This window comes from Podarcis muralis, chromosome 5 (assembly GCF_964188315.1).
Source record: "Podarcis muralis chromosome 5, rPodMur119.hap1.1, whole genome shotgun sequence".
In the NCBI taxonomy this organism is placed as follows: Eukaryota; Metazoa; Chordata; class Lepidosauria; order Squamata; family Lacertidae; genus Podarcis; species Podarcis muralis.
In genome coordinates this window covers 69,856,930-69,884,504 of record NC_135659.1, presented here as the reverse complement: position 1 = coordinate 69,884,504, position 27,575 = coordinate 69,856,930, and the positions used below count along the sequence as shown (strand labels likewise).

Here is a 27,575-nt window from a genome sequence, read left to right as displayed (position 1 = left end):
TCAGAGGGTATCTCTTCCTGAAGTTTCCCTCATAGTCTGCTTCATTAGTTCCCCCCTGGTTAAACCAGCAAGTGCCTTTGCTGCTACCAAAGGAGTGGAAATCCGAATTGCTGAGGTTTACCTGTATTTATATGACTAAAGAGTAAATACTACCTGTATTTACCAGTGTGCTGGGAGGAGCTGCTAGCCCCTAAATCCTTTGCCCTATCAGTTCACTGGGACTTAGGATATGGTATCCCTATTCCCTTCATCCCTGATATGTGCTGTGCACATCCTGTTGCACCTATTCTGCCTGCGGAACCTCAACCTGATGGAGCTTTCCACAGGCAGGCCAGAGGACTTCCAGTAATATTGTCCCACTGGCATTACCTCCATTTTTGCACTTGGAGCCACCATTCCTTGTTCCTGAGGCCCCTCAGCCACCTTCAGCCTTCAGAATGGTCAGTGCCCTTCCTTGTGCCGACCACACAAGGCTCGTCCCAGTTGCTTCGCAAGAAGCCTTTGCTAGGAGAAACTAAATATTTTATGGAGTCGCTTTGACAGCAGGAATGCACTTTTATCAGTTCAAATAAATATTCCGCAGAATGGCTCAAAATAAACATAAGGATGGTCACAGTTATGAGAATTTTCTTATTTATTAAAGAGCAGAAATAAATTTTTGCATAAATTTTATACAAAAAAAGTAACTGTAAATTTTGTATAGACTTTCCACTGAAGAAAACAGAAATTCTTTAAATGTTTATTTTTTAAAAAATAAAATAAACTGAGATAACCACACTACCGCATGCGGACGCTGACCCCCACATCACAGGGTACCGGGGGTAGAATTTTAAAGATAAAAGGTGCAGTTCAACAAGCACAGCAGCTGAGCAACTTGAATTCAGCAGACACACACCACCCAACTGAAATGAACAGAGACTGCCCAGCCACAGTGGATTGCTTGCAAAGATGGCACTTTAGATGCCTGGTTTCCAGTGACAGTGCTGTGCCTAAGTGTCGTTTTGGATTCTTAAAAATCTACCTCTGGTATCAGTAACAGGTGAATAATGAGATCACAGTCCAGACTCAAAAGTCAAAGACATTCCAGCCACAAAAGCTAGTGGGGGGTCTGTGTTTCACAAGCTCAACTCTTATTTTTTGAGTGGGTACTAAGTGAGGTTTTTTTTACTAATAGATGATTTCTTAAAATTAGAAAGCAAATTGTCTTACAGCTTGTAATCACACTGTATTAGAGTACTCTGTTATTGGGAATCCATTTCCCCAAGAGTTTATGCCGTGTAGTCAAGGTAATTACAAAGACAAAGCTTTACTCTCTGCATGCTTTCCTGGGCACACAACCAGCAGAGCAGGCAATATGCATGTTTGACTGGAGAGTGCTTGGGATTCCCCTTTTGTTGGAGGAGGCTAGCTAAGGAGTAACAAAGAGTAGAAGTTATACAACATTATTATAAATTAGATTTGTTCCTATCTGCTCCAGTTTTCATAGTCTCCTCAGTGTGTTTGTAACCTCCTGTAGAAAACAGTTGTGAGTTATTTCTTACTGTGTCAGTGACCAAGTTAACTAATGATGATTAGAATATGTGGAAAAGGTCTTGATCCTGAAGACATGGATGTGAAGGTGGGAAGCGATCTGATTGCAAACACTGACACAGTATCGGAGCAAATCAAAAAGGGAAAAGATCTGGAAGAAGAACATAAGTTACATGTGACATCCAAACATAAAGGCTCAGAAATAATTTGTTCTGCAAATTTTGTATCCATTCTCTATGCAATGGGTTCCTCTCTTCAGTTAAGTGTAGAATTATCCTTGTCTTTCTGAAACAAAAGGCTTTTTCTAAACTCTAAATCAGCCTTCCCCAACCTCCAGCTGCAGGTTATTCCCTATTCATTGATATTCGACTCCTCATAATGAATTCTCTAGGTTATGTACAATAAACTAAATATAAAAGAAGATTAGAATTCAAATCCAAAACAAAAACCCCAAATGTACGCCAGCATGCAAGAATAAAACAACTGCTTGGAAACTTATCTATGCTGCCCAGATTTTTTCTGTACCATTCCCTCTTTTTCGTTAGACTGCTGCAAAACTAAAGTTAATGTAAGCAACGTGAAAGAACACACAAGGATATTTTTCATGCCCAGAAAAATAAGGAAATACTTACCAGGGCAATCCAAAGTACAATATACTCGTCAATAAAGCTATTAAAATATTGGTCCAGAAACAAGAGTGCTGGGCCTATGAATGCTGTGTCATGCAGATGCATCTCACTCTTGGTCATATGTGCAACCTGTTGGGAAAAATTAAAACTCATAAATATTCTATTTCAGCATCTATACTGAATAATTTAATATTGGAGGGGAGGTGTAAACAACTGAATTCTGATTTCTCTTTATAGCTTGGGCTATCACCAATTTCCCAGGGCATACTCTGTTGGAAGCAAATGAGGCGTATCATTACATATGCCACTATACAGCTTTCATAAATGCAGTATTTGAAAGAAGTTTGGAAAATCATTGTTTGCAGCTGGAGAAAGAAAGTAAACCTTTCACAACAAAGTATACCATATGAGACCAGCAAATAATAAGAGTTAAGTACTTTGTATTTATGGGACACCTCATAAAATAAATTCTCTAACTTACCACCAGTTTGTTAGTTATTTTAGCAGAAACAAAACCAAAAGTCAGTATGTAGAGGCAAGGATGCTTTTCAAAGAGTTGCACAGCAGATTTCTTGTAGATCATAGCGGCTAACGCAATGACGGATCCAATGTGAAGAAAGGGTGAAAGGACACTTGTTCCCTACACAGAGAAAGAGCTTTGTATTTATCAAGGGCATATTACAGAAACAAATATCTCAACATGCTATCTCCAGAACAACTGGAGGCTGGCTGACTGTCCTTTTGTAACATTCTAACACTACCTTCTTTAATCCACTCAGCTGGCAGTAAGGAAGTGCAGAGAAGGATGTCACCTGGCTGTGTGGTTGGAGTCTCTAACAGAAAAGCAGGCACGGTGAACTTTGTGCTGCATGCCCGGCCTAAGTGCAATTTCAGTCACAAAACAGCTTGATGAAATGCAATTCTTACCCAGTTCTAGCCTAACAGATGTGAATGGATGAATTTTTAAAGCACAAGTGGCCCAGATATTTTCATCTGGATGACAAAACAAAAACAATATCTATCACTACATACTAAAAAGTCAACCATCTTAGTTTAAAATGCAAAATCCACAAACACATCTATTGAAGATCAACATTTGTACTAAAATCTGAAAATAAGTGTGGTAGATCAGAGACATGGTTATTTCATCGTCGGTGAAAAACGGAGAACCATTTACCATGTGAAATCTATGAATCTACCCTAAAACAACCAGCAAGCAAACAAAAATAAAAATGTCAGAAAATTATAGGCCTTCTGGGTCAGATTTCTTGTTTAAAAAGAAATTTCCTCATTTCCAAAGCCCCTGAAGCATTTGCATGTTTCATTTAGATTGGGATAGGGAATATTTTTTAACTCGAGGGCTCCCTTCCCTCAAGGGGAACTTGGGGTCTGCATGTCAGTGGTCAGCAGGGCTGATGCCACAAACATCCTGCCCACACTCCATCCACACACACAATTTTCACACATCCATACATGATGATCTTTGCCAGCCACTGAGAAAGGGGGCTCCCTTTCTCAGCAAGTAGCCAATGGGAAAAGTTGCCAATTTCTTCCATCAGCAGCTTGCTTGGCTTCTGTACTGAGCACAGAGAAAGAGGTTTTGATAGGCAACAGGACTCTACGGCCAAACTCCTTCCCAACTGTGTTCCTTACGCCAGTATGCAAAGTAGAAGACCATACCAATAAAATGGGTCCACTCAAAGACATATAGCATTCTAAAGACTGGCAGGGGAAAAGGGAGACTGAGTTACCCAAAAGGTAAAGAAAAACTCACTGCTATAGTTGATCCATTTTTGCCAACACCACCTGTGAAGATCACACCAAAGTAGTTTGTACAGGAGAATATGGTTCCTGCTACAGTACAAAGAGCTGGAAGTATTTTCACTGGGATGTTAAGCACTGGAATCTTAACAGGAGAGGAAGAAAAATATGGACACAGTTTAAAGAATTCTAGATTTCAAGTCAACTCAAACATTCCACTTTTCCAAATCTAGTATTTGGGAACTACCTAGGAACAACAGGGGGTACAATATTCTTTCACACATTACCTTTCAGAAAGCTGAAGACCTGTATCCATGATGACACACAAGAGAAATATTTGAGAACTTATTCCTGGGGAGAGCAGACAGTACTGAATGGACAGAGGAGTCAGTATTTAGGTTTCCATTCGGAGGTGGTCAGAAACCAGGATCCATGAAGTATGGTGTGGCAGGAGCAGGGTTCAAATCCCCACTCTACTCTCACCCTACTCTACCTTACAAAGTTGTTCTGAAGGAAAAAAGGGGGCGAACCTGCACATCCCCTTGAGTTCCTAAAGGGGAGGTGAGATATACATTAAATAATATGAATAAAGAAATTGAAAGTCACATAGAGGCCAGACTAGATTGGATATGTCTAAAGAATTAGGAAAGGACATTTCAATATATTTCAAATTTTCATGTTAAGAGCTTAGAAATGAAGAAAAGCAAATAGAAAAATAAGTACATGGGGCTGCAGTGCTGGGTGAAAACATGGTCAATTTCTGTACCCTGGACAGTGGCCAGAGAGATGTTCTTGGGATGCTCGTAAAGCTAAACAATAGGGTGACGACATTCCTTGTTGTTTGTCTCTGGCATCCGACAAAGGTATACTGTCCCTGAAAAATGATGGTTCCATTATCATGCATAACAGTCATTGTTGATCAACCCTCGATGAATTTATCAAATTCTGTTTTTAAGCCACTTATGCCTGTGGTCATCACTGGATCTTGTGGCATTTAATTCCCTAGGCAAAATAGCATTATGTGGAAAAAGAACTTCCTTTTGTCAATTCTGAACAGCCACCGTCAATCTGTTTTATATAATTAATTTGCAAAATCCTGACCACCACCAAACTACAGCTGGTAGGGATGTTGCACTTACTCTACGGTATTATTCTGAAACTCTTCCCCTGAAATTTGAACTAAGAACTGTATTTGAAAAACAGTGATATGAACTTAACAAAACCAAGAGAACTGTAAAGAAACAAAAGGGGCTTGTTATTTAATTTGAAGATTATACCTCACTTTTCAATCAAATGATTCTCAAGACAGTTTACAAGTAAGGAGTAATAAAGCAAATTCATCCAAGCTCACACATACACAGCCTAGTAAGCTGATGGATGCTCTCACAAGTCCCAGGGCAACTGACAGTTGTAGCGGTGTTCTCTTTAAGCGTAAGAGGTGGGGAACAAATTTCCTGGAACAGCTGTTTCCTTGGCTAATGGATGGAACCAGGCTGATCTTCCCCTTGCCATGTCTTCTTCCTGGCAGGCAGGGGGTGCAACATCCCAATGGCCATTAGTTCCTTGTCAGTGGCAGACACTAGAGGGTGGTCTTGGCACACTGGCACACATGCACACACAGATGGTGCTGCAAAAGCCATTTGACAAATCAGTGGGGAGCAGGACGTCCCCCGCCCTTTGGCATTAAATCAAAGTCCCACAGTTTGAGTGTAACAGCATCTTCACACCAATGCTGGCACACAATGAGATTAGGGGAAGGAGTGGGACACTCAACCCTAATACAGGCTTTTGGCTAATTAAACCATCTATGGCCTTTTAAAATGTGGTGCGGGGGATTATTGTTGTTTGTTTGGTATGTATTTTTGTGTTTTTATATTGTCAACTGCCCTGTGATCTTTGAGTGAAGGGTAGTATAGGAATTTAACAATAAATTAAATTAATACTGCTTCACAGCTTCATAAACCATGTTTTATGATGACTTGAACAATCATCCAAACTAAGCCAAGACTTGGGATAGCGCAGTTGGTACAGCATGAAACTCTTAATCTCAGGGCCATGGGTTCAAGCCACACATTGGGTGAAAGATTCCTGCATTGCAGGGGGCTAGACTAGATGATCCTCGTGGTCCCTTCAAGCTCTACAATTCTATGAGTCAATTAATGACAATCAACCAAATTTTCCTATCATCAAACAACTTTGTAAACAAACCCATTTTTTTAATTCTATAATGGCTGCACACACCACCACTGCAGCTTTAAAAAGAAGTGCTTTTAAATTTCTTTTTAAAAGAGTGGTGAGGAACAGCAGAACTATCTCTCTCCCATCATGTCGTAAACATTTATGCAGGCATTCATTTACTCTTTGGGAGGCTGTGCACTTTCCATCTCCTTTGCTGAGCTGCATGCCTAGTAGCAAGGTTAACAAAAGGCATAGAAGGTAACAGCAGTATAGTATCATCTCCCCCCCCCCCCCGCCTTCTGCCTCTCTTCCATCAGCTGTGAACAGAATATTGCTCTATTGTCTTGTGAAACTATTGGGCAAATGCTGAAGTGCCACAGAAAGGCCCTAGAGAGAAAAGTGGAATGATTGAGTACATGTGCAATAAGCAAACATTTTAATGATACATTTTCCTCTATATAAGTGGAGTTGTGTTTCCCCCCCCCAGTATAAGAAACCACCAAAATAAGCAGCAGTTGTCAAGAAAATCTAAAAAACCCCACTGTGTATATAAATAGCACATATTAAATCTTCAGAACAGACTTCAAAATACTTTTATGTGTTTTATACTTCAAAGAAAGCTAGGCCTACTTTTAACCAGCCTTTTCTTGACACACCACTTCCTTTTAAGTGTAACTCACATTAACATTAACTCACATTTTGCAAGTTCCACATTATTTATTTATTTATTTATTGTATAATTAAATTGTAGCAGAAATTTGATTTGCAGCAAATTAGCTTTTGATTTTAAGATAGCTTACAAAACAAGACACACACAGCTATGTTATGGACCAAATTTTTATATTTTAGTAGACATACATATAGCATGCTCAAGCAACTATGGCAGCCAAATCATCTTAAAAAATTATTTAGTCGGACATAGTTACCAAAGATTTACCACTGCCATCGCATTTATGCTCAGGATCTGCATCCAGTTGCAATAGTCCTCCCTTTCCAAATTTAGCAGATTTGTGAACTGTCCATCAAGATGTGAATGCTTTGTTCAACCAACAAAGTTTCTCCTTAATGAATATGTGTTGGGCTCCCTCTGCCTAAATGGCAGCACATAATACAAAAGAATAATGGCTTTAAATATCTTGTGGGATGAACCAGTGCAATATAGCCAAAATGGGAAGGTCTCTCCAACAAAAAGGAAAGAGATACTGTTCTAAATGTATTAACAAAATGGGTTGGGAAAAATAAACAATGTAAGTTACATGTGATATACAAGATGAACAGAATTACCATCGCTTGCCAAAATGTTGGTCCTCCAATCACTGCCAGTAAATGCATGGTTATTATGAAGACTTGAACTTCAGTCACATCAATTCTGATTAGGTACAAAAAAGCCAAAAAAGCACAATTACTCAAAGCCAATTATAATCCATCTGCAAGCATGGCAGCGCTCCTCTATCATGCACAAGGTAAAACAAAACAATGGAGAAAATGTTTTCTTGATATACTCTTGCTGTACCGCTGTTTGTTAACATCACAGCACAGAAAATGGAGATCTAGTTAGGGGTCGCAATTCTAGACAGTTCTAGAGCAGGCATGTGTCAAACATACATAGCCAGAGGTGCTTTAAAGGTTTCTAGTGAAGTCAATCAACTGGCTGTATAGGAAAACTGGTTTTAAGTGCAAGATAGATTTCCCATTCCACCGATGACTGGCTGCTGGACAAGTTTTCAAAACCCCTCTGGCTGCAATTCTGCTTCTCTCCTACCTACACCATGACTGTCTAGGAGTGTGGCCAAAAGGAAAAGTTGGAACTTGTTTACTTCTTTCAGCTGACCATAAGCAGTTGCAGAAATGTAAGCATTAAACCTTGCCCACCAAAAAAAAGAATTCCGAGTCTTACTTTCTTGAAAAAAATGTTTGCCCTCATCACAATCTTTCTCCTTTCATTCTGTCCTGCTACTCACATAGGCATGGAACTGATATACTGCTACCAGTCTCCTAACCATGGATAAGACTTTAGGACCCTCACCTCTCAATAATAAATCTTCCCTCTTTATTTTTCCCCATGGTTAAATGTGATACCTTTGGGCAGTGACCATGGTTAACGCTAACCTGGGTTTGAAGCAGGTTTCCAAACTCTGGTTAAGAAGCATCCCTGAGTAGCACCAAATTGGTTAAGGCAAATAAGGTAAGGGGAATTTGCACTGGAGAAGGGAGGAAGGGTGCAAGCCTGCAGCTTGCTACCAATATCTTAACCATGGTGAAGAGCTTGGCAATGTTACACCTTCAGTGAACCATCAACACCACTGTTTTCTACTAGTCTTAGCTAGTGCTGTTCTTTTGAAGGGCACTTGGTTGCAACTCTGAAGTTTGTGGGGTTCAGGTCTTCCTTAATAGGCCAACTGACACTTATGGGTAGTATGAATAAGCCATACTCAGAGTAGCCCCAATGTAACGATGTAATGACTGCATGCAACATACTTGTGTTCACCATTTATTGTTAATTATGCAGATTCATTAGCTAAGAAGCCATGGTTGGCTGTGGACTACAGTGCTCCTGTTAAGCAGGTGACCATGTTAGAAAGTGAGGGCACATTCCTTGGCACCCTCCCCTCTTCTCCTGTCTCAAAGGTGAGCAATGCCAACAAAGCTGACAGTGCTGACTTTCTGTTTGATGGATTAAGATTCTTCCATGAGTCACAATAAAAGTTGTATTTCAGATAATCCTGTCTTGTCTTTCATGTATGAGAAGGAATGCTGCTGAATTCACAGAGAGTAATAAAAAAGTTGCATATGTGTACATACTCCATTTGTATAAAGATAAAGTATATAATTGTATGTACATAATATAAAGAAAAATAAATAAATCATGGTTTCTTAATTTGCCACATGCTTTCTACTCTCTTTCTTTTCCACGGGTATTACTAATGGACACCAACGCACCCCCTTATTTTCATGTTTCACAAGAGAAACATAATGTAGACCTTAGCACTAGAAATGAAATGCTTGTTTATATGTACTTTATACCTACAATCTACATAGGTTCAAGTTCCAAAGCCAAATGGGGATGTGCCCACATCCAAGGGCCAATTACAAAGGAAAGTGTCTTCACACCCAGCATGAGTTACATAATTTCTGAAGGTGCTTGCTTAAGTGTATAACTAATAACTTCTAACAAACGTTTGGCCTCAAATCACTGCTAACAAAACATTTAATACTCTGTTGTGGCAGATGCAATTACTGGTTCAGAAACTTTAATTAGCTTCATCTATGATTGCAGGAGGGGAAATATACACCAAGAACAGAGAAGAACTGGATTAAGCAAACTTGTGTAAATCACACTGTTAGTCAAAGAGAAAACTGAGGCAGCAGAGAGAGTACAGAAGAGGAAGAAATATCTGAAAGTGGGAACAGGATGGGTTTGTGAGAAAATATAATAGATTAACATATGAAGTCTTACAATGAAAGACTATAACATTTTCAAAACACTCCCTTCAAATACTTACAAACTGTGTTAAACCCATTTTGTGTTCCACATATGACCAGCATTTCAGGACCACACTTGCACTATCAATTATGTTTGTGTCAGGGAGAATCCCTATTATAAACTGACCTTGTGAAAGAAATAATGTCTGCATTTCAATTTACTATTTTTGCTTTAATTCAGATTTTATTAACCATTATTTTATGTTTGAAGGTATAGAATGCATCATTTACATCTTTAAAATCTAAGATGTGAGATCTCAACTTTTTTACATTAAATGTACAAAGCTGAGGTGCCAGTTAAACTCATCAGGCACAGGTTCAGATATGAACTTGCAGGCCATATTACTGGCCTGAAAGAGGCACATACTGTAAATCACCAACTTATTCTTTGGTTCTGATAAAATCTGAGTCAGAATTTCTAGCTTACTCCCAACACACACACACACCACCTACTAAACGACAACTTTGTACAACCAGAAGAAGTCCCACTGGGATATATCTCCTGGCTGCACAAAGCTAACCAGGGTCAGGGAGAGTTGCAGGCCTTTCTAATGCCTGTGTCTTTGATGGCAGTATCCGTAAAAATCAACGGGGGCAGGAAGCCCCCACAAAGAATGCTGCCAACCCAAGGGTCTTCAGGTGGGCATTGGGTTTCCCTCCAAAACTATTTTCATGGGTGCAGGCTTTTAAATCTTTCTATTTAGTGGAACGCAGTTCTATTAGACTGAGATGGGAAATTTTAAAAGATTGCACCTGCGAAAGACCACTTGTGGTGGTACATACTCTGAAACAAAGTGGGACACCTTCTAATAGTTTTCACGGGTGCAGCTTATTTACCTCAAAATGTTCAGTCAGTTATGTGCAACTCCAGGGGCCATTCTACCTCAGTCCTCATTTTGCCATGTACTCATTTTGTCTTGCTTTTTTTAAAAAAAAAAATCTGATCAGACGTATATATGAAAATAGAAATAAAAATGACAGTCGCTCCACAGAGTTGGGGCAAGTTAGTTGTAAAACTCGTGAAAAAAATATTCAGGGTCCTGTTGACTTGTCACAGTTTTATTACATTATGTGCATCCCTCAAACCAGGAGGCCTTCAGTTCAAATGCCACCTCAACCACTACTCACTACAAGGTTTCAGCGAAGCTACTATGCCCCAGCATCTGTCCTCCTCAGGACCTTACATTGTTGCTATAAGGATTACAGACCCCATGTATGCATTTGAACAGCTGAAAGCATGATATAAATGCTATTTCCCCCCCCCACACACACACACCTTACTGATACTACATGCTGGCACAGCTGACTCTCTGTTTCAAACTTATCAGCAGTCTGCTCTGCAGCTTGTTTTGTGCCCCACACCAAGTCATCCAAACTTTATGCTGCTTCATACAATATGCCAGTTATGCTTGACCAAGGTAATCAGTATTTCCTTTCGGTATGAGCAGAGTACAGCTAGCTCCCATGCCCATGTGCCCGAGAGTCATGTTTGGAATGGGACTCCCCAACCCAACCGCGCTTGACTGTATCAGGAGTGAAACAGACTTCAATCCCTAAGTTTAACAAGTACTGGAAAAAACAACACCCATATGCTACTTGGCAACAGGTACAAATTAGACTGAGAAAGGTTGTTCCAGCAATCTTTCTGTGTGAAATGACTTTTGCTTTCACAAATAATATTAATAGAAAGAGGTGCAAGAAAAGGACAGCAAAGTTAAGCAAGATATTGAGAGATTCAGAAGACCCAAGTTTAGTTGTCATCTTGAAGAAATAACATATTCATACGGGATTCTACCAAGCAACAGAAAGCTCAAACCCCCTTCTAAGAGCTTGAATTTACTTTCCTAATATCTAGGTAAAGGGAAGCTGGCAATGGAACTTCGGTTTATGAGGAAATTACATCACTATTACAAAGATGGTTAGGAAAGATCCTATAGCGCTCTTTCCTAAGCGTGAGGGCAAGGAACTCTAAAACATGACTAAAACTGCAATCCTAACCCAATTTACCTGAGAATAAGTCCCACTGAATTCAGTAAGACTTACTTCTGAGTAGAAATGGTTAGGATTGCCCTGTAAAAATACTTTTCTAACATCAATATATTTCACGATAGCTAACTATGTAAACAATTCTTTTTCCTGGTGGAAAGGTTTCTAGCAAAAAAGGGAGGAAATATTCCAAAGGTGTTCCAACAAAATTAATCCAGACCTTATATATAGGGATGGTTCCACCACTCTGGCATTCTGCTCTTCAAAGAGGTGAAGTCAGTTCTGTGTATTTTACAGTAGCCAATAGGGGAGAAAACACCAGAGTTTCAAAACAAAGCTTTTTTTTGTTTTGTTTTAAAGTAAACAGGGGCGGAAAAGTTCGATAATCTGAGTGAGTTTTTATTTTTCATTCAGTCATTATGAGTTGCCTTTAAAACAAATGTCCATGAAATATCACCAGGAAAACAATTGACATTTTTGCAGTTACTCTGTGCATGACAAAAAGGTGCTGCTTCTAGAGATTTCATGCCATTGTTCATTGGGTAACACTGATTTGTATCTGTTACCGTGTTATTCCAGAACCCAGGTCCCAGAGTTCCTGTGAGAAGCTGAATTATTGCAAGACAGAGTTCAGACTCTGTAACATCAAATCTATGTGTGAGGGAAAGAAACATTTAAAAACAGCTTGCTTAGAAATCTTCAACTTAATAGTTCCATAAGAACAGATTTTCACACTGTATTAAGGATACAGACTTGAAATCAGGGTAATCTCCTTCAGAATGTTATGACAGTTGCAATTACAATTATAGAGAAAAATGAAAAGCAGTAGTAAATCCACATCCCATACAATTTAATTCAATCCCACTGATGTCAGTGGTAAAGTGCCCATTGAGTTTAATGGCTTTGGACTGTACTCATAAGGAGTCTGAAAATATTATAAAAGCAGTACATAATTCAAATACAAATTACTAGGCAAACACCACAGAAATTGAAATTAAAGATTTACATTTTCAATAACAATGCTGAATTAATACAATTAAATTTGAAACTAAATATTACGTCAGTTGTAACAGTAATATTTTAACCCAATGAATGCAAATAAAGATAATATGTTTACAATCATGTGACTTAAACTTGTGTTTAAACTTGTGTGTAAATTTTACTTTTACAGTGGTATCTCAGTTTACGAACAGTCTTGTTTACGAACTATTTGGTTTATGAATTCCGCAAAACCAGAAGTAGTGTTCTGGCTTGCAAACTTTACCTTGGTCTACGAACGGAAGTCGAACGGTGGAAGGGCACCGGTGGCGCGAGGCCTCATTAGGAAAAGCACGCCTTGGTTTAAGAACAGATTTGGTTTAAGAACGGACTTCCGGAACACATTAAGTTCAGAAACTGAGGTACCACTGTACTCAGGAAAAGCAGCTATAAGAAGGAAGCTTTACTCACACTAGATTCTTTAAGCACTTACACTGGTCTCTTTGTAAATAAAGCAGTAAGAAGAATGTAAGGGGGCTGTGCATCTATTTTATATTTATTAAAATATTCCACGTTAAGGCTGAAATGGTCTGCAGAACATTGAACTCACGTGCAACTTACTTCTTTCTTTAGTTCACAGAACACTATTTGTTCTGCACCAAGCAGACAGTCTACTTTCAAATTTAGCTAATGTTTCGGTCACCATGTATTGTTAAGGCTTGTTTCCCCCAACTATCATTCCTGCTTTAACATTACCTATGAAGCTTTGAATCTAGTAAAAATGTACTCTTCAAACTGTATGAATGGTAGCTGGTGACACTAGCATTATACCTTGTGGCACCGCAATGAAGATAGGAGACAGAAAAGTCGAATGCGAGAAGATGTCAGGTCACTTATTGCTAAACAAGCTTCCTACCCTTGAGATGGGCGTGGACAATAATTTGCATGTTCTGATTTGATCAGTCAGTGATTTTATAACTTAGGTAGAAACAATACTTTTTTTTTTTTTTTTGCCTTTTAAACCTGCTAAATCCTTAACTAGTGATCTGTAATCACTATATTAAAAACACGCACTAAAACGTGAATTGTTATTTAGGGAAGGAGAAACATTCCATGATAGGTAAAGCTAAAGAAAGGAACATTTTAAAAAATAACGACAGCATTCAACATGCAAAGTAAACAATTATTGCAATCTAAGCAATGCATCTGATTTTTTGAATCCTGCGTTTAAACATTTGGGTAATATTCAGCATTAGTTATACTCAGTGCAGCTACTCAAGTCCATTTTTAGGCCATTATAATCAAACATTTGCATTTAAATAAAAGAGAAGACCTAATGAAACAAAGCTAGCTGAACTAGCACAGTCTACCAGATTGAAATGAACCAATCATATTTTTCAAAATGTATAACACATTTTCTTAAAGGTTACAGAACAGAATGCTTGTTCTTTCTTGCTTTGTCAAATAAAACAAACTTGGTTAATTAGTGTACATTTCAAACTGTAAAAATGTAAATATAGCATATATTTAAAGATGTGTTATTTAATATTATGTAGTTCTTTTTGCCAGCAAAGCTGCTAAGCTTATGTCTCACCTCATGTTACACTCAAGCTTGGGTTTCATTTCATGATATGCACTAACTAACCTAGTGACAGCCTAGTGACTCCCTAAACTGGAGTTCAGTGAGCTCTCCAAAATCCATAATTGTGGGTCAAAGACAATTGCATGAAATCACTGCATAAAACAGCTACATAACATTTATCTTGAGTATGGAGAAGGGTGGGCAATAGAAAAAATAGACATGTACACAGATTCCAATAAGCATATCTTAGAATTTGCAGAAAGGAAGTTAGGCTGCAACACTTCAGCCTGAGAGAAACTTTAGCTTCCATAGTAGCAATTGAATGGACTACCATTTGTCTATTTTCTACTGGATGTATGATATTATTAATGCTCCAAGAAAGCAATGCCCTTCTGAGGCACTAATTTTAATATTAAGTAATTAACACACCACTGTAATTTTGAGAGACAGAAGGGATTAATCCTGGCAACTGTCCTTCCTTTCCCCATTTTTTTTTTTTTAAGTTTACCCAACACTCTTGTTTGCCTGAATTACTTTTGCCCTTCAAAGCTAGTTTTGCAGTGTTTTTATGCAACACTGAACTCTAGTGCACTCCATTAAACTTTCCCACTCATTTCTTCCCTCTCCTCTGGCCTGTATCTGCATACCAAAGCAGGTAAAGCGGGAGGCATCTAAAGAAACCAGTATGGCTGTATAAGGAGCTTACAGATGAGCTGAGTTTTAAGAAGGCCATGTATAAGAAATGGAAGAAAGGGGAAATCACAAAGGAAGAGTATACCCAAGTAGCCAACATTTGCAGGGAACGTCTGGTGGGCCAAAGCTCAGAATGAGCTTAGGCTTGCAAGAGAGGTTAAAAATAATTTTTTAAGTGTCTTCTTTCTTCTCCCCCTCCCCGCCCCCACCTTCCACTGTGGCCATCATGAGCAGCAGGTGCAAAAGTTGCTCCACGGCTTTACAAAGCCCTGCTAGCCAGAGGAGGGAGTTTGGGCTGTGGTCTAAAATGGAAAAAACAGAATTGCATGGCACCTAATTATGTCTCTAATTCCTACACTATCCTTAATCAATCTGTGCTGTTAATAAACTATGATCAGGGACACCATTGGGGCCGAGCTATTTTGGGGGGCCCAGTTTTGAGAGGGTGGAGGAGACTGAGCGTGGAACCGAGCATGGCACAGCTTCAGTGGCCAGCTCCTCCTCCTACCACAGAAAGAGGCCACATGAGAGAGAGGAGCCACTGGCCACTGAAGCTGCACTGCACTCAGCACCATGCTGAGCCGCCTCCTGACATCATGTGTGTGACACTGCCCCAATCTCTGGTGCAAGTTGGTGCCTCTTATTTTCAACCTGATTATTCACTATGATGAAAAGGTGCCGAACTGAAAGAACAATTTGATTAGCACTACTTTTGTTTAGGCCAAAACATTGCTTCAATATACTCTGCCATAGATTATAGATTTGCATATACCTTCTGACTGACTTAATCACTGTTTGGCAATATTAGGTTTCTCTCTTAGGTGGTTTACTTACATTCCAAAGCGCAATGTTCCAGAGACATATGTCTGCCAGTGTGCGCAGTAAAACATGAACGTTCCAGCAAAACAGCAAAAGAACATCCAGTCAGGATTTGTCCCCAGCTGCACAGCAATACACGTTCCCAAAACCACAAACACTGCAGAAAAAAATGAGTTAAAATGAGCATAGATTACAGATTTCAAAAGCAAATAATGAACAAACAAATGTGTTCAATAGTCTGTAGTATGCAGTTGGCACTCTCTTTTACTTACTGCTCTGTATTTTTGATGCATGGTCATAAGAATTTTAAGATACAAGATCAAATATATGCATAAAGTATAGTCAGAAACAAATTTCAACAGTCAAAGTAACTAAACTAGAGAAAACTGGTGGGTTCTCAGTTCCATCAGAATTTATACTGTTACACATTTTAAATATGAAAATAAAATTACCATTGAGTTTTAATAACTGCATGATTTAGATTGCAAATTTTAAACACACTTGTCTGGGAGTAAGTCTCATTGAATGGAGTGAGATTTACTTCCAAGCGGACACACATAAGACAACTGCATGGTAAGTAACATTTCATAACCACTGGGCAGCCCAATTCTGTTATGGTTAAGTTAACGTGGCACTACAGCAGATCCAGAATTGTTAGATTGATACTGTAATTCTGCAAACATAATAGGAAAGAGGAGAAATCTGACTATTAGGATTAAGCACATTTGTTTCCTTTTCTTGTGTTATAATTCCTCCTGCTTCCCCTAATCAAGGTAAAGGAGCGTGAAATTGATGAAGCAGTATTTGAAATAGCTATGCTCACTTTGCTGCCCTTTTGTAGCAAAGTACTTAGTACACAGGTTGTTAGACAGGAACTCAACCACTTAACTCATCATAGCATAAAGCATCACAGCTAATTTGGGTTGCAACTGGATGAGACTGTTCAGTGTTTTTATCAGAGAGGTTCTTCATGTTTTATTCTGTTTAGTAGGTTTAGGGGTACTTAATAATGTTTTACTAAACATTATTTCTTAACTAAAAGTTTTGTTCTATTTTATATTTAACATCCAACTTACAATAGAACTGTGTTAAAATATCACAATTTCAATTTTCATGTCAAAATTTGGATGTTCAGTGAGTTCGACAAAATGGTCCAACAGCTAAGAAAAGTACACATAGTTTCAGTATGTGTGTGCTTTGCACCCAAATTCTGCACACTAGTCACATCTTAGATAATGTTTTTTAAAAACCTGTTAAAGCTACCGTATTTTTCTCTCTATTACCCCCAGATTTTTTCTCCTAAAAAGGAAGGGGAAATGTCTGTGCGTGTTATGGAGCGAATGTGGGGGGGGGGGGTGTCCCTGGAGCCGATTAGGGGAGCGCAGGAACAAAAATCAGCAAAAATCAACAGTGCGTTGTGTCGGAGAGGGAAATCTGAAAAGAGGAAGTGGTTGCTTTCCTGCATTCTGCCTCAGGGTCTTACTGCCCACCCTCCTCTGTTTCGTTGCTGTGTTTGCTCAAACGGAACAAAGAGCAGGCAAATCCCCTCCCCTCTAGGCAAGCAGAGGGGAAAGCAGAGGTCTTTCCTTCTAATTCCTCTCCGTGCTCCTCGCAGGCAGCCAGAAAACATGCAGGAGGAGAGAGAAAGCTGGCTTCGGTTTGTGGAAACTTTTGCCTTTCTTTCCTCCCTCCCGTAAAATCTCTCTCCTGCTTTCTTAGCCAGCTGCTTCTCTGCACACCGCTCTCTTGTCCCTTCTGTGTTTTTCCTTCACTCCCCACTTAAAATGTAGTTACAAAGCATGGATCCACATGGATCCTCAGGATCTTTGCATTGGGCCACCCCAAATTCACCATCAGATCACATAGCAGCCTGCCCACCAAAAATCACACACCCACTGTTGCCTGGGGCTGCAATGGTGCAAAAATGTCGTTAAAAAGCATGGATCCACATGGATCCTCAGGATCTTTGCATTGGGCCACCCCAAATTCACCATCAGATCACATAGCAGCCTGCCCCCCAAAAATCACACACCCACTGTTGCCTGGGGCTGCAATGGTGCAAAAATGTGGTTAAAAAGCATGGATCCACATGGATCCTCAGGATCTTTGCATTGAGCTACCCCAAATTCACCATCAGATCACATGTCTGTGGCCACAGCATGAAGCACAAAAATGATACATCCACTGTTTCATTCAGAATTTTTTTCCTTGTTTTCCTCCTCTAAAAACGATGTGCGTGTTATGGTCAGGTGCGTGTTATAGAGCGAAAAATACGGTACTTTGGGGGCTTCAAGGAATTGTGCAGTCCCTGAGCTAGCCTACAGGACAGTTTGTGAAGCTTCTGAGTCTTAGGCACTTGCAATCACTGACTATGTGTGGATAGGACTGGACCAAGTTAAAGCAAAGCAGGGTTTCAACATATAATCTCTGTAAGTCCTTTCCACCTACAGGAACAGGGCTGAGACTAAGGCAGGTCCATCACATGGACACAGGTAAGAGCTCAGAGAGACTCTGCCTAAGGTGCACTTGGCTTCAAGTTTGGTTGGACAAGTTGAAGGATTGCACAAAGCCTTTGTTCCTGAGGCTCAGGAGCTTCCCTGAGTTGTAGCATGTAGGCTAACTCAATTTCTGGCATCTTATTAAACAACCTTATAATCTTTCATAAACTCCCTTCTGATGTCTAGGATTTGTTTGGAAAATGGATGAAATTCCAGGGGAACTGGAAAACCATGGTGCTTTTCAACCATAATGAAGTGAGAATGAAACTAAAAGACTCAGATCAGTTTGCACATCACATTGAACCATAATTCAAATAAGCTATTGTTTAATGTGAATGTGTAGTATCCTAAGTGCTCCAGCCAGGAAACAAACCACAGAGTGGCATAGCATTACCCCAGAACCTGGGCTTGTGGTTTGTTTCTCTCCAAACACATGGAAAAACCAAGGTATGCTAACCACTTATGGTTTGTGGGGTTTTTTTTGTGGGGTGGGAAGGATTCATGAGTCCAGGTTTGGATGCAAGACTAAACCAGACTATGTATGGTCTGTTTTCCAGCAACATGGCAGGTGCAGGGGTGAAGTGCCTGTGATTTCAGTGGCATGTGCAAGCATGCTTGCACTCTCACATTAAACCATCACTTCTTTTAACTATAGTTTAAGGTACTCAGCTTTACTTTATTGCTTCTTTGTTCAAAGAATCTGGACAGGGGGTAGATTAAAAATCTAAATGCCCAATCATATTTCAAATATTTTAATATTTTAGATTTACTGTCATTTTAAAATAAGAATTTAAACTATTTACTATGAAATTAAAATTACCTAGTGAAATTTTGATTCTGTATTAAACGTACTAGCTAAACCTTGAAAGATGGCACAGGATTATACAATCAGAGTACATTATTTTCATTCTGCCAGAGCGCCAACAGTTTTTCTTTCTGTTTGCAGTTCAGTACCCCCAGTATCCTTCAAAGTATAAACCACTTAACAGACCCTTATATTTCAGTAATATATGACATAATACCTGTGGACAGTGAATCACAGCCATGGTCAAAAAGTTCTCCCAAAGGGCTACTACTATTGGTTCTTCTTGCTTGCTTCCCATCTATAGCATCCAAAGACTGGTATATGAAAAGGCCACAAGCACATGCAATATATGCCCAAGCAGGTGCCTAAGAGAGAAAGTATGTGACTGCAGTTAATGTAAATAAAAAGTTTACAGGGTCTTAAATCAGGTATGGTTCTCCCATGCTGCAAATTTATTCCCAGTTTTAACTATCTGTAAAAGGTTATAAATATTCCCACTTTTCTGGAGTGTGGAAAACCTAGCTGTGATGACATGGCTTGCCTTAAGTACTCTAATCCTACACATGAAGCTAGTCTCACTCTGCTCAATAGGTCCCACTCCCAAATATGCATGTATTGTGCAGGATACCTGAGAATAAGTCTCACAGTCCAACGAGTCCTAATTCTGTAATGGATTTCTGGTACATTCATCCCAGAAAAGCATACCTGGCTCCAAGCATAACACAGGAACATAAGAAGCTGCCTTATGCCAAGTCAGACCATTGGTCCATCTAGCACAGCACTATCTACACTGACTGGCAGTAGGTCTGCATTATTTTTAGACAGGGGTCTCTGCCAGCCCTACCTGGCTATGCCACATATTGAACCTGTAACTTTTTGCATGCAAAATGAAAGCTCCACCACTGAGCCACAGACTTTCCCAAAATATTTTCTGCACCAGGTTGTGACTTTGTTTTATACACCCAAACACTTGAGTGTTGACATCTGTCTCTTACTCACTCTCAGTGGGTGGTTTTTAGCTGCTTGCAGTTTTATTGTGATGGCTTGTAATAGTTTTATAGCAGGACATGTGTACTTTGGCAACTTTGTGGGAATGTTTGATCACTTGTAAGTTTATCATATTTGTTTACTATGTAAATCACCTCAATATCTTTGAGTATAAGGTGCCACATAAATAAAATAACAATAAACTATGCACTGTTATTGTCTTAGTTTTACAGTTTATGTAACATACTGGAAAGAAACAAATTCTCTCAAAATTTACCCTTAGCACAGATTCTATGGCACACATTTTTACCAAACATTTACAATGTCTAGGATTAGGCTACTTCCCAAATTTCTTAGATTTTTAAAATGTCAATACTATATAAAGCCCTCAGTAAATAACTTGTTCACACAATTACTTCTCCAGCTTTGAGCACTACATTAGCTTTCCTATAGGTGATTCTTACCAGGACCTGAAACACTGCATCCTACTTGCCAAGAATGTAAAAAGGCAATCTCTGGCCATGCTTAAGATACACAAAGGAATGGGGAAATTTTCAGAGCTCATTTGGGCCAAAGCCTCAAATAATCTAAATCACTATTTCAATACATTTTCAAAAATGCATAGAAATTTCAAAGGCCCCATGTCAAGTGGGAATGTTTGATTCCTGCATTTTATTATTGCATACCACCCTAGAAACAAACTGGCACCCATTCTTGAAATAGTTAACATTTAACTACCAATGTGTATTTAAGAGAACTGCAGTAAAGGGGAGAAAATTTCAACAAACCTTTGCTATATAGATATGAGTGATTTGGGTTTTGGTGAATATTTTTTCTGTTTTTTGCCATTTTTTGGTTTTACACAAAGAAATAATAATTTCTTATAAGGTATGAAGTCTGTCTGCTTTACTGGGTGATCATAAAATATAAGTTGTATACTGCAGCAACAATATTATGCAAAAAATATGCTGATCCAGCCATCAATCCCACTCTCAAAAGGAAAACCAAAACAGTGCTCTGCAATACAGCAGTATATCATAAATGCTGATCTAGATCTTTAATGCCCTGATGAGCAACAATGCCTAAGTCTGTATCAATTAATCTCAATTTTGTAATAAATACTATTGCTAGTCATTTTATATATTTCTATGACACTTCCCCTAAAATGTCGCCTCAAACTATAATTTCTCTGCTCTATTTTTCTCCTTCCCCTCTATTTAAACATCATCAGAAGTCTAAGTAAATATTATTTCCCTGTCTTACAGAAACAACTCTGTGCATGTCCCAGGGTGTATATACAGATAGTTACTCAAAGAGCTGAGGCAGGATTTTAACTGTAACTCAATATATGTCAACTTGTACTTCTCAAGGATTGCTAATCAACTGGATGTTTGCAAAGTACTATCTTACATACTTGTACTACTTGAGAATAACTTATTATTATTATTATTAGTAGTAGTAGTAGTAGTAGTAGTAGTAAAGCAGCATTCTTGCTCATTGTTTAGAAGGTGACATTGAATCACACATGTATATTTATGAAATGAGTATGAGGAAGACATATGAAATAAACAAGACAGATGTAACTAAGTAACTTCAGCATATATGGGGTTTCCAAGAAGTACCTTAAATATTTAGGGAAACAAGAATTACAAGATAAAGGATGTGTCTCAAGGCCTTCCCAATTGTGTTCTGAGAGTCTGATACAAAGTACAACACTCACACTGGATTGTTGTCGGGAGGAAAATGCCTCTATTGATAGCAGAGTTTAACTGTGCTTATGAATAAAGTGGTTCTTCTAAAATGCCAGATCCATGGAATCTTTTACTTGTACAGTGCAGGTCCAGAAGTACTGATCCCCAAAATCTTATGACTATTTGCACTCCTAATTTTGCTCTTGTCTAGATGAGTAGAAACTTGAAATACTCAATAATACTAAAAGGTAGATGTAGTACTTAATGTATAGATTAAATATAAGAAAAAAGTATTAAGTGGAGTTATGCAAAGGCCACAGTGGTGCTCTGTGCCCTCATTAATTATCTGGATGAAGGAGTGGACAGCAAATACACAAAAAACACAGATTAGGATGGATAACCAACACTTGTTGCAAAAAAATAATAATAATTCAAAGGGAGGGAAGCTATAATAGAGAAAAGTGTGAGTTTTGAAAACAAGATCCAGACAAGCAGTAGCATTACTAAAGATTTTTTGGTAACTAACAAAAACAAAATTAGCACAAGTCAACAATCTGACCTGAAATCAAAAGAGACAATGAAATGCTTACTTTTATTATTGAAGCAATTCCTCAAAGACTATGTAAACCAAAGATGGAGAACCTTTTTTAGACCAAAGCCTGCATTACCTCATGGGGAATATTTCAGGGGAGCACGTGCCAAGTTGTACAAGGGTCCAGAAGTAAAAGTGGGCAGAGTAAAGTGACTCTTAACTTTCTTCCTTTCGACTATGCAAAGCAAGTCATCCCTTCATCCAGGCAAGCAAGAGGTGTCATCACAGTTTAAGGTCACATTTCAACCAGAGAAAAACACATGAAGAAGTATTTGCCAAAGCCTTTAAGAAGTGTGGCATAGGAAGACTGGGTGGTCTATGGAGAGTCCCATGGGCTGCTGATAGAGGTCTGCAGAGCTATATCTATGGCTCAGTTTCACTAAATAGTCCCATAAGCAGAAGCCCCCTATCCTCCCCCCACGGCCCCACAAACAGGTGTTGGGGGAGGGTTGGAAAAAACCCCAGAACAGAACATGTGGGAAGGAGAAGACAGTTCATTCTATCAGGAAAACAGTAATGCTTGCGCTGATGGAGCAATCTGCTTAGTGCTACGCTGAATTCCTCTCTTAGACTCTGGGTCTGAGGTTCCTCACCCCTGCCATAGGCAATAATATTGTTCTGTTGAGCCTATAGGCCCTAAGCGACTTAGGACTCAAATATCTTAAAGACTGCCTCATTCTCAACAGACACCCCCTCCCCCCAAATGTGAAGATCAGCAGAAAGGACCATCTTAGTAGTTCTACCTCTCAGAAGTTCAGGGTGGTGGCGGCCTGGAAAAGAGAATTCTGTTGTGAAATTCCCTCCTCACAGAGGTGAAACTGGCTTTTTCACTATATAGCTTCCAGCAAATGCCGAAGACTCACCTCTTTACCCTGGCCTTTGATACTTGAAATGGGTGTTTTCAGGGCCCACTTTATGCCTTTGATTATAATCAATTTTAACAGTTATAACACTGAATTTTAAATTGTTGTAACCCACACTGGGACATGCTCATGAAGGGTAAGCAATACATGTAATGAACAACAATAGCAGGGGTGGGAAACTGCATCCAGATAATGGGCCAGATTCTTATCTCTTCTAACTCATGGGCCAGATTTGACACATGGGTGGGGCTGCCCACCTCTCAAGCACCTGATGTTACAATGATGTCAAGTGATACGGGGCTTTGAAGCCCTGACAATCAGCTAATTGTTGGGACTTTAATGCACTGCACAGAGCTCTTCAAAGTGCTGATGACCAGCTGATCATTGGGATTTCCTAGCAGATCTGAGGATTGCAAAGAGGCTTGCAAGACTGCTGAGGTTGTGCTTGAAGTCCTGACAACCAACTAACAGTGGTGCTTCAAAAGCTACCTTTGGCCCACCCCAACCACCTTTTTACCTTCCCACACCTGACACCATACAGTAATACCTCTGGTTACGTACCATCCTCCTTGCAAATGCTTCAGGTAATGAGCTCCGCTAACCCGGAAACAGGTGCTCCTGGAAGCGAACTTTGCCCCAGGATGTGAGTGGAAGTCACACACTGTAGGCGCATGCGCAGCGGGATGCCCTATTAGCGAAAGAGCGCCTCAGGTTAAGAACGGTTTCATGTTAAGAATGGACCTCTGGAACGAATTAACCGGAGGTAGCACTGTATATGAAGTCAAGGCAGCTGGGCATGCCTTGGCCAAAATGGTGTGGCAGGCCAAATGGGGAGGTCTGGTGGGCCAGATTAGGCTCACAGGCTGGAGGTTCTCCACCCCGATATAAGGCCTCATTTGGAGTACCATGTGCAAAAATTGGAAAAGATCCAGTGAAGAGCTATAAAAATGATCAATTGCCAGAAGAGTAAAAAGAAGAAAGTATGGCTATCCTAGGAAAGAACCAAGATGCAGGAAGGGAAGGAGGGGGGGGGATTATTTACCTATTGATTAGAGTCAAAATACGGGAAGGTATAATTAGGATTCCCTAATATTTGGAACAGTCACTGAACTAACTACTTGAGAAGTTGGGGAATCTCCATTATGCGCAGGCATCTGTCAAGAAACTTAAGGTGAACCTGCTCCTTTCTTAGAAGAAGAGAGATTAATTAGGTAATACTTGATGATGCTTTCAAACCTTAAGATTCTATTTTTAACATGCTATTTATATTTTATTTATTCAAAAATTTATATAATCTTCACTTTATCTATATGGATATACATAGGCGCCTGGCGAAGCACAATACAGATCAGTAGTAATCCCTTTCACATATAAGTTTTCAAGCAGGAATCCTGCTAAGCAGCTGCTAAACACTACATAAGTAAAGGCAGAAAAACAAGTATCTCAGCATAAGCAAGTTTCATTAGTAGGGTGCTGAGTCACTTAGAGATTATTACATATATATTTCACAGCAGTACAGATGGAAGGAAAACTGAGATCATGTACTACAGAAAGCTTCTTGAATTAAGGAAAAGAGATCTATTGCAATGGTGTGATGTGTGCAGAGTCCTCCAATATTTGATAGCTGAATTCCAACAATAAGTAGCTCAACTTTTGCTTCCCCCCACATATATTTTAAAGCATTTTAAATCTCCAGATCTCAGAGAATGACAAGAGCCTGGTAGTATCAGACCTTGGGAGAGAGGCATTTTGATATTCTTCATATTTTTCATGTTTATGTTTGATATCTCTGCCCTTGTTACAAATTTTATGAGCTCCACTGCTAAACTTTCTATCATTCTCACATTCTGTCACACATCAGTCAACATGCATTGCATAGTGCTCATGATATTATGAAAACCTTTGTGAAAATGAACAATGTATCTTATTTTGAAATAATTAAGGATTGTGCAAAAGTATTATTGGGAATTTTAGAAACATAATTTAGATCCTTTAAGAGCAAAAATTACATACATAAAACTCCAGATATGTCTGTTAACAGAACACCAAAGTAAATATAATACTGAGCCGTTCAACAGGAGTACAATCCCTTCCTCAAAGAAACGTTAAGAGATATTTAGCTTACCTGCTCTGTAGCTGTCGGACAGTAACACACTAATATTATGGTTGTGCAGATGTTTATTATCAGTCCAACTATTGTAATCAGATTAGGGGCAATCCAAGCTGGTACTCTTCTAACTAACCATTCCCAGTAACCTTGCATTAGTGGTTCAAGCAGGGACCGTCCAGCACTTTGATACTTGTGTTCTTCTAGCCGTTTTAGCTGATGTTTTGTCAAAGGTGGCGTAGGCAACTGAAGCAGTTTGCTTAATGTACATCCTGCTGAAGGAACATGACCATAGCGCACAGGGGATTCCAACTGCAATTCCCCACATCGTTTCTTCACGGATCGATTCCCACTCATGGGTTTATTAGCCTTGATGTTGTATTTGACAGTTTTTAACCGTTGTAAAGTATCTCAAGATCCTGGTCTATCTGGAACATAAAGTATTTAGATTAATGTAACAGGTGGAAAGCTGTCAGGAATGTCTCGAGTGTTTCATAGCAAAACTTGAGATATTTGAAGGCCCAAGCCTACTCACAAACAAAACAAACAGTGCTCAGAGATTCACATGACAGAATAAGTGCCCCCACTACAATTAGACAGGAACCATAAAATGAAGACAGCAGAAGTCATGGTTAGTTTCTTCAACTGGGGTGAGCAAAGCATGTGCAATCAGCTCATGCATGGTAATCCATGGCTTACAGTTTACAATGACATGTGAGAATGGCCACAGTGCCTGTCCCAGGCTATGCTGTTCTTCAACTTGGCTCGGGATAGAGAAAACAGATCAGCCAAGACTTGCTATTAGTTTGTGGCCACCAACATGGCATTTAGCAGCCATTAGTCACAACTAAAAGCTACTTTAGGAGAATCTGGACATATACAGGGACATAGAACAAGGACTAGAACTATCTGAGAGTAAATACAAGGATAATAAATGGTCTCTTTTTGATTGGGGGCATTTGGACATGCCAATTTCTCTAACTGAAACTTAAGTTTGTACTTCAAAGAACACCTTTTTATTTGTTCCTTGCTATTAATACAAGCAGAAAGCATCCATCTGCTGCAATATGAGAAGTAGTTTTGCAAAGAGTGACAAGAAGCACAGGAAAGGAGAAAACTTTTACAGGATTCAGCAAAACAAATAGAAGATAAAGAGATAAAACTGAAGAAATCTTACTCAAGTCTTACGGATGATACAAAATGAAAGCATTTTTTTTCTTGAACTCCCTCAGGTTGCCTAGAGTTCCAGAAATCATCTGTCCCTTAAAAGTACAACAGATGCTTGCCAGACCCTTGCTAATAATTCACTTCAGTTAAATAAGCAGGTCAGAAGCACTGAGTCAATACAGTATCAACAGTCACAAACTAAAGAAAAAGCACAGTGCCAAGATCCAGTCCAAAGTCTCCTCTCTGGTCACCAGGCTACAAAAATTACTCCAAGGATGGGGGGGGGGAGAGAATGAGGAAACCCCACACCTGCCCTTAGGGAAGTGAAAGCACCGCACTTTCACTGTCAAGGAACATACTTTGCATGTAAGCCTCCCGTAAAGAGGAACAGGGATGCCATAACGGCTGAAGGGAAGCAGGCGGCGAAGCTGATTGAAAGACCTTGAAGGGCCGCTACCTGGGCTAACGCTCTGGACTCCATGAAAGACTGACCCTCCAGCGGTCTCGAGACACTAGGTGCAGCCTTGTCCTGAGCCTGCCACGCCTGTACCTGACGCAAACTGTGGCGTGCCTGCGTGTGTGTTTGTAGCGCGGAGGGTGGTTGTTTTGACTTGTCCCAGCAGCGGCACCCGCTCCGATTACACGGCTCCAAGGACTGACTGACATGACACGAACTGCGGCAGCCCACCCCCCTGTCTCTTGCTCTCTCTCGGGCACCGGGAGCCACGCACCTTCCCAGGCGGCCAGGGAGAGGAGCCAACGGCAAGGGCAGCCTCCGGGCTCCGCTTAGCGCAAGCCACCCGCCCACCATCCCCTGCGCAGATGCCCCGTAGGCTCGGCGGGCGAGAAGAGACCCCCGCGGTCCGACTCGCCGAAGGACCCCGGTGGCTGAGGTGGGGGGAGAACTCACGTTAGCCAACCCTCCGCTGGGCCCGGAGGAGACCCGGCGCTGTCGAAGGCCGAGTTCCCACCACCAACACCGCCCCCCGCCCGGCAGAGACCATGGCCCTGAAGCGCGCCGAAAAACACCCGGCATTTACCTCAACCAGCCTCTTCGCCCAGGCGGCGCTTTTACGTCCCTTTTGCGGCTGCCGTAAACAAGGCCGGGTTGGTGGTTGCTTAGGACGGGCGCGCGAGCGGGCAGAGGCTCCTAACGGGGAGCCGGCGGGAGCGCGCGCGGGCCGGCGGCAGGCTGCTTGGCTGGCTCCAGGGACGCGCCTGGAAGG

The 27,575-nt window shown here is 40.2% G+C and overlaps 1 protein-coding gene across 6 annotated transcripts; it reads right to left on the bottom strand.

Moving 5' to 3' along the window:
- Positions 1–616: 616 nt before the first annotated feature.
- Positions 617–27,525, bottom strand: CEPT1 (choline/ethanolamine phosphotransferase 1). 6 transcript variants are annotated; one of them, XM_028734686.2, is made up of 9 exons: positions 27,390–27,525; positions 25,201–25,606; positions 19,160–19,307; positions 15,655–15,796; positions 7,383–7,467; positions 3,934–4,065; positions 2,641–2,799; positions 2,163–2,288; positions 617–1,681 (listed from the first exon to the last, which is right to left on the bottom strand). In XM_028734686.2, the coding sequence occupies exons 2-9, from the start codon at positions 25,537–25,539 to the stop codon at positions 1,562–1,564; spliced, it is 1,251 nt and encodes a 416-aa protein (XP_028590519.1). In that variant the 5' UTR covers positions 25,540–25,606; positions 27,390–27,525; the 3' UTR covers positions 617–1,561. The 6 variants fall into 6 exon arrangements, with proteins under 6 accessions (XP_028590519.1, XP_028590517.1, XP_028590521.1 ...); XM_028734684.2 differs by having other exon boundaries at positions 25,201–25,610; positions 27,390–27,519; XM_028734688.2 differs by lacking the exon at positions 7,383–7,467 and adding an exon at positions 12,134–12,218 and having other exon boundaries at positions 25,201–25,610; positions 27,260–27,396.
- Between the last annotated feature and the right edge of the window lie 50 nt (positions 27,526–27,575).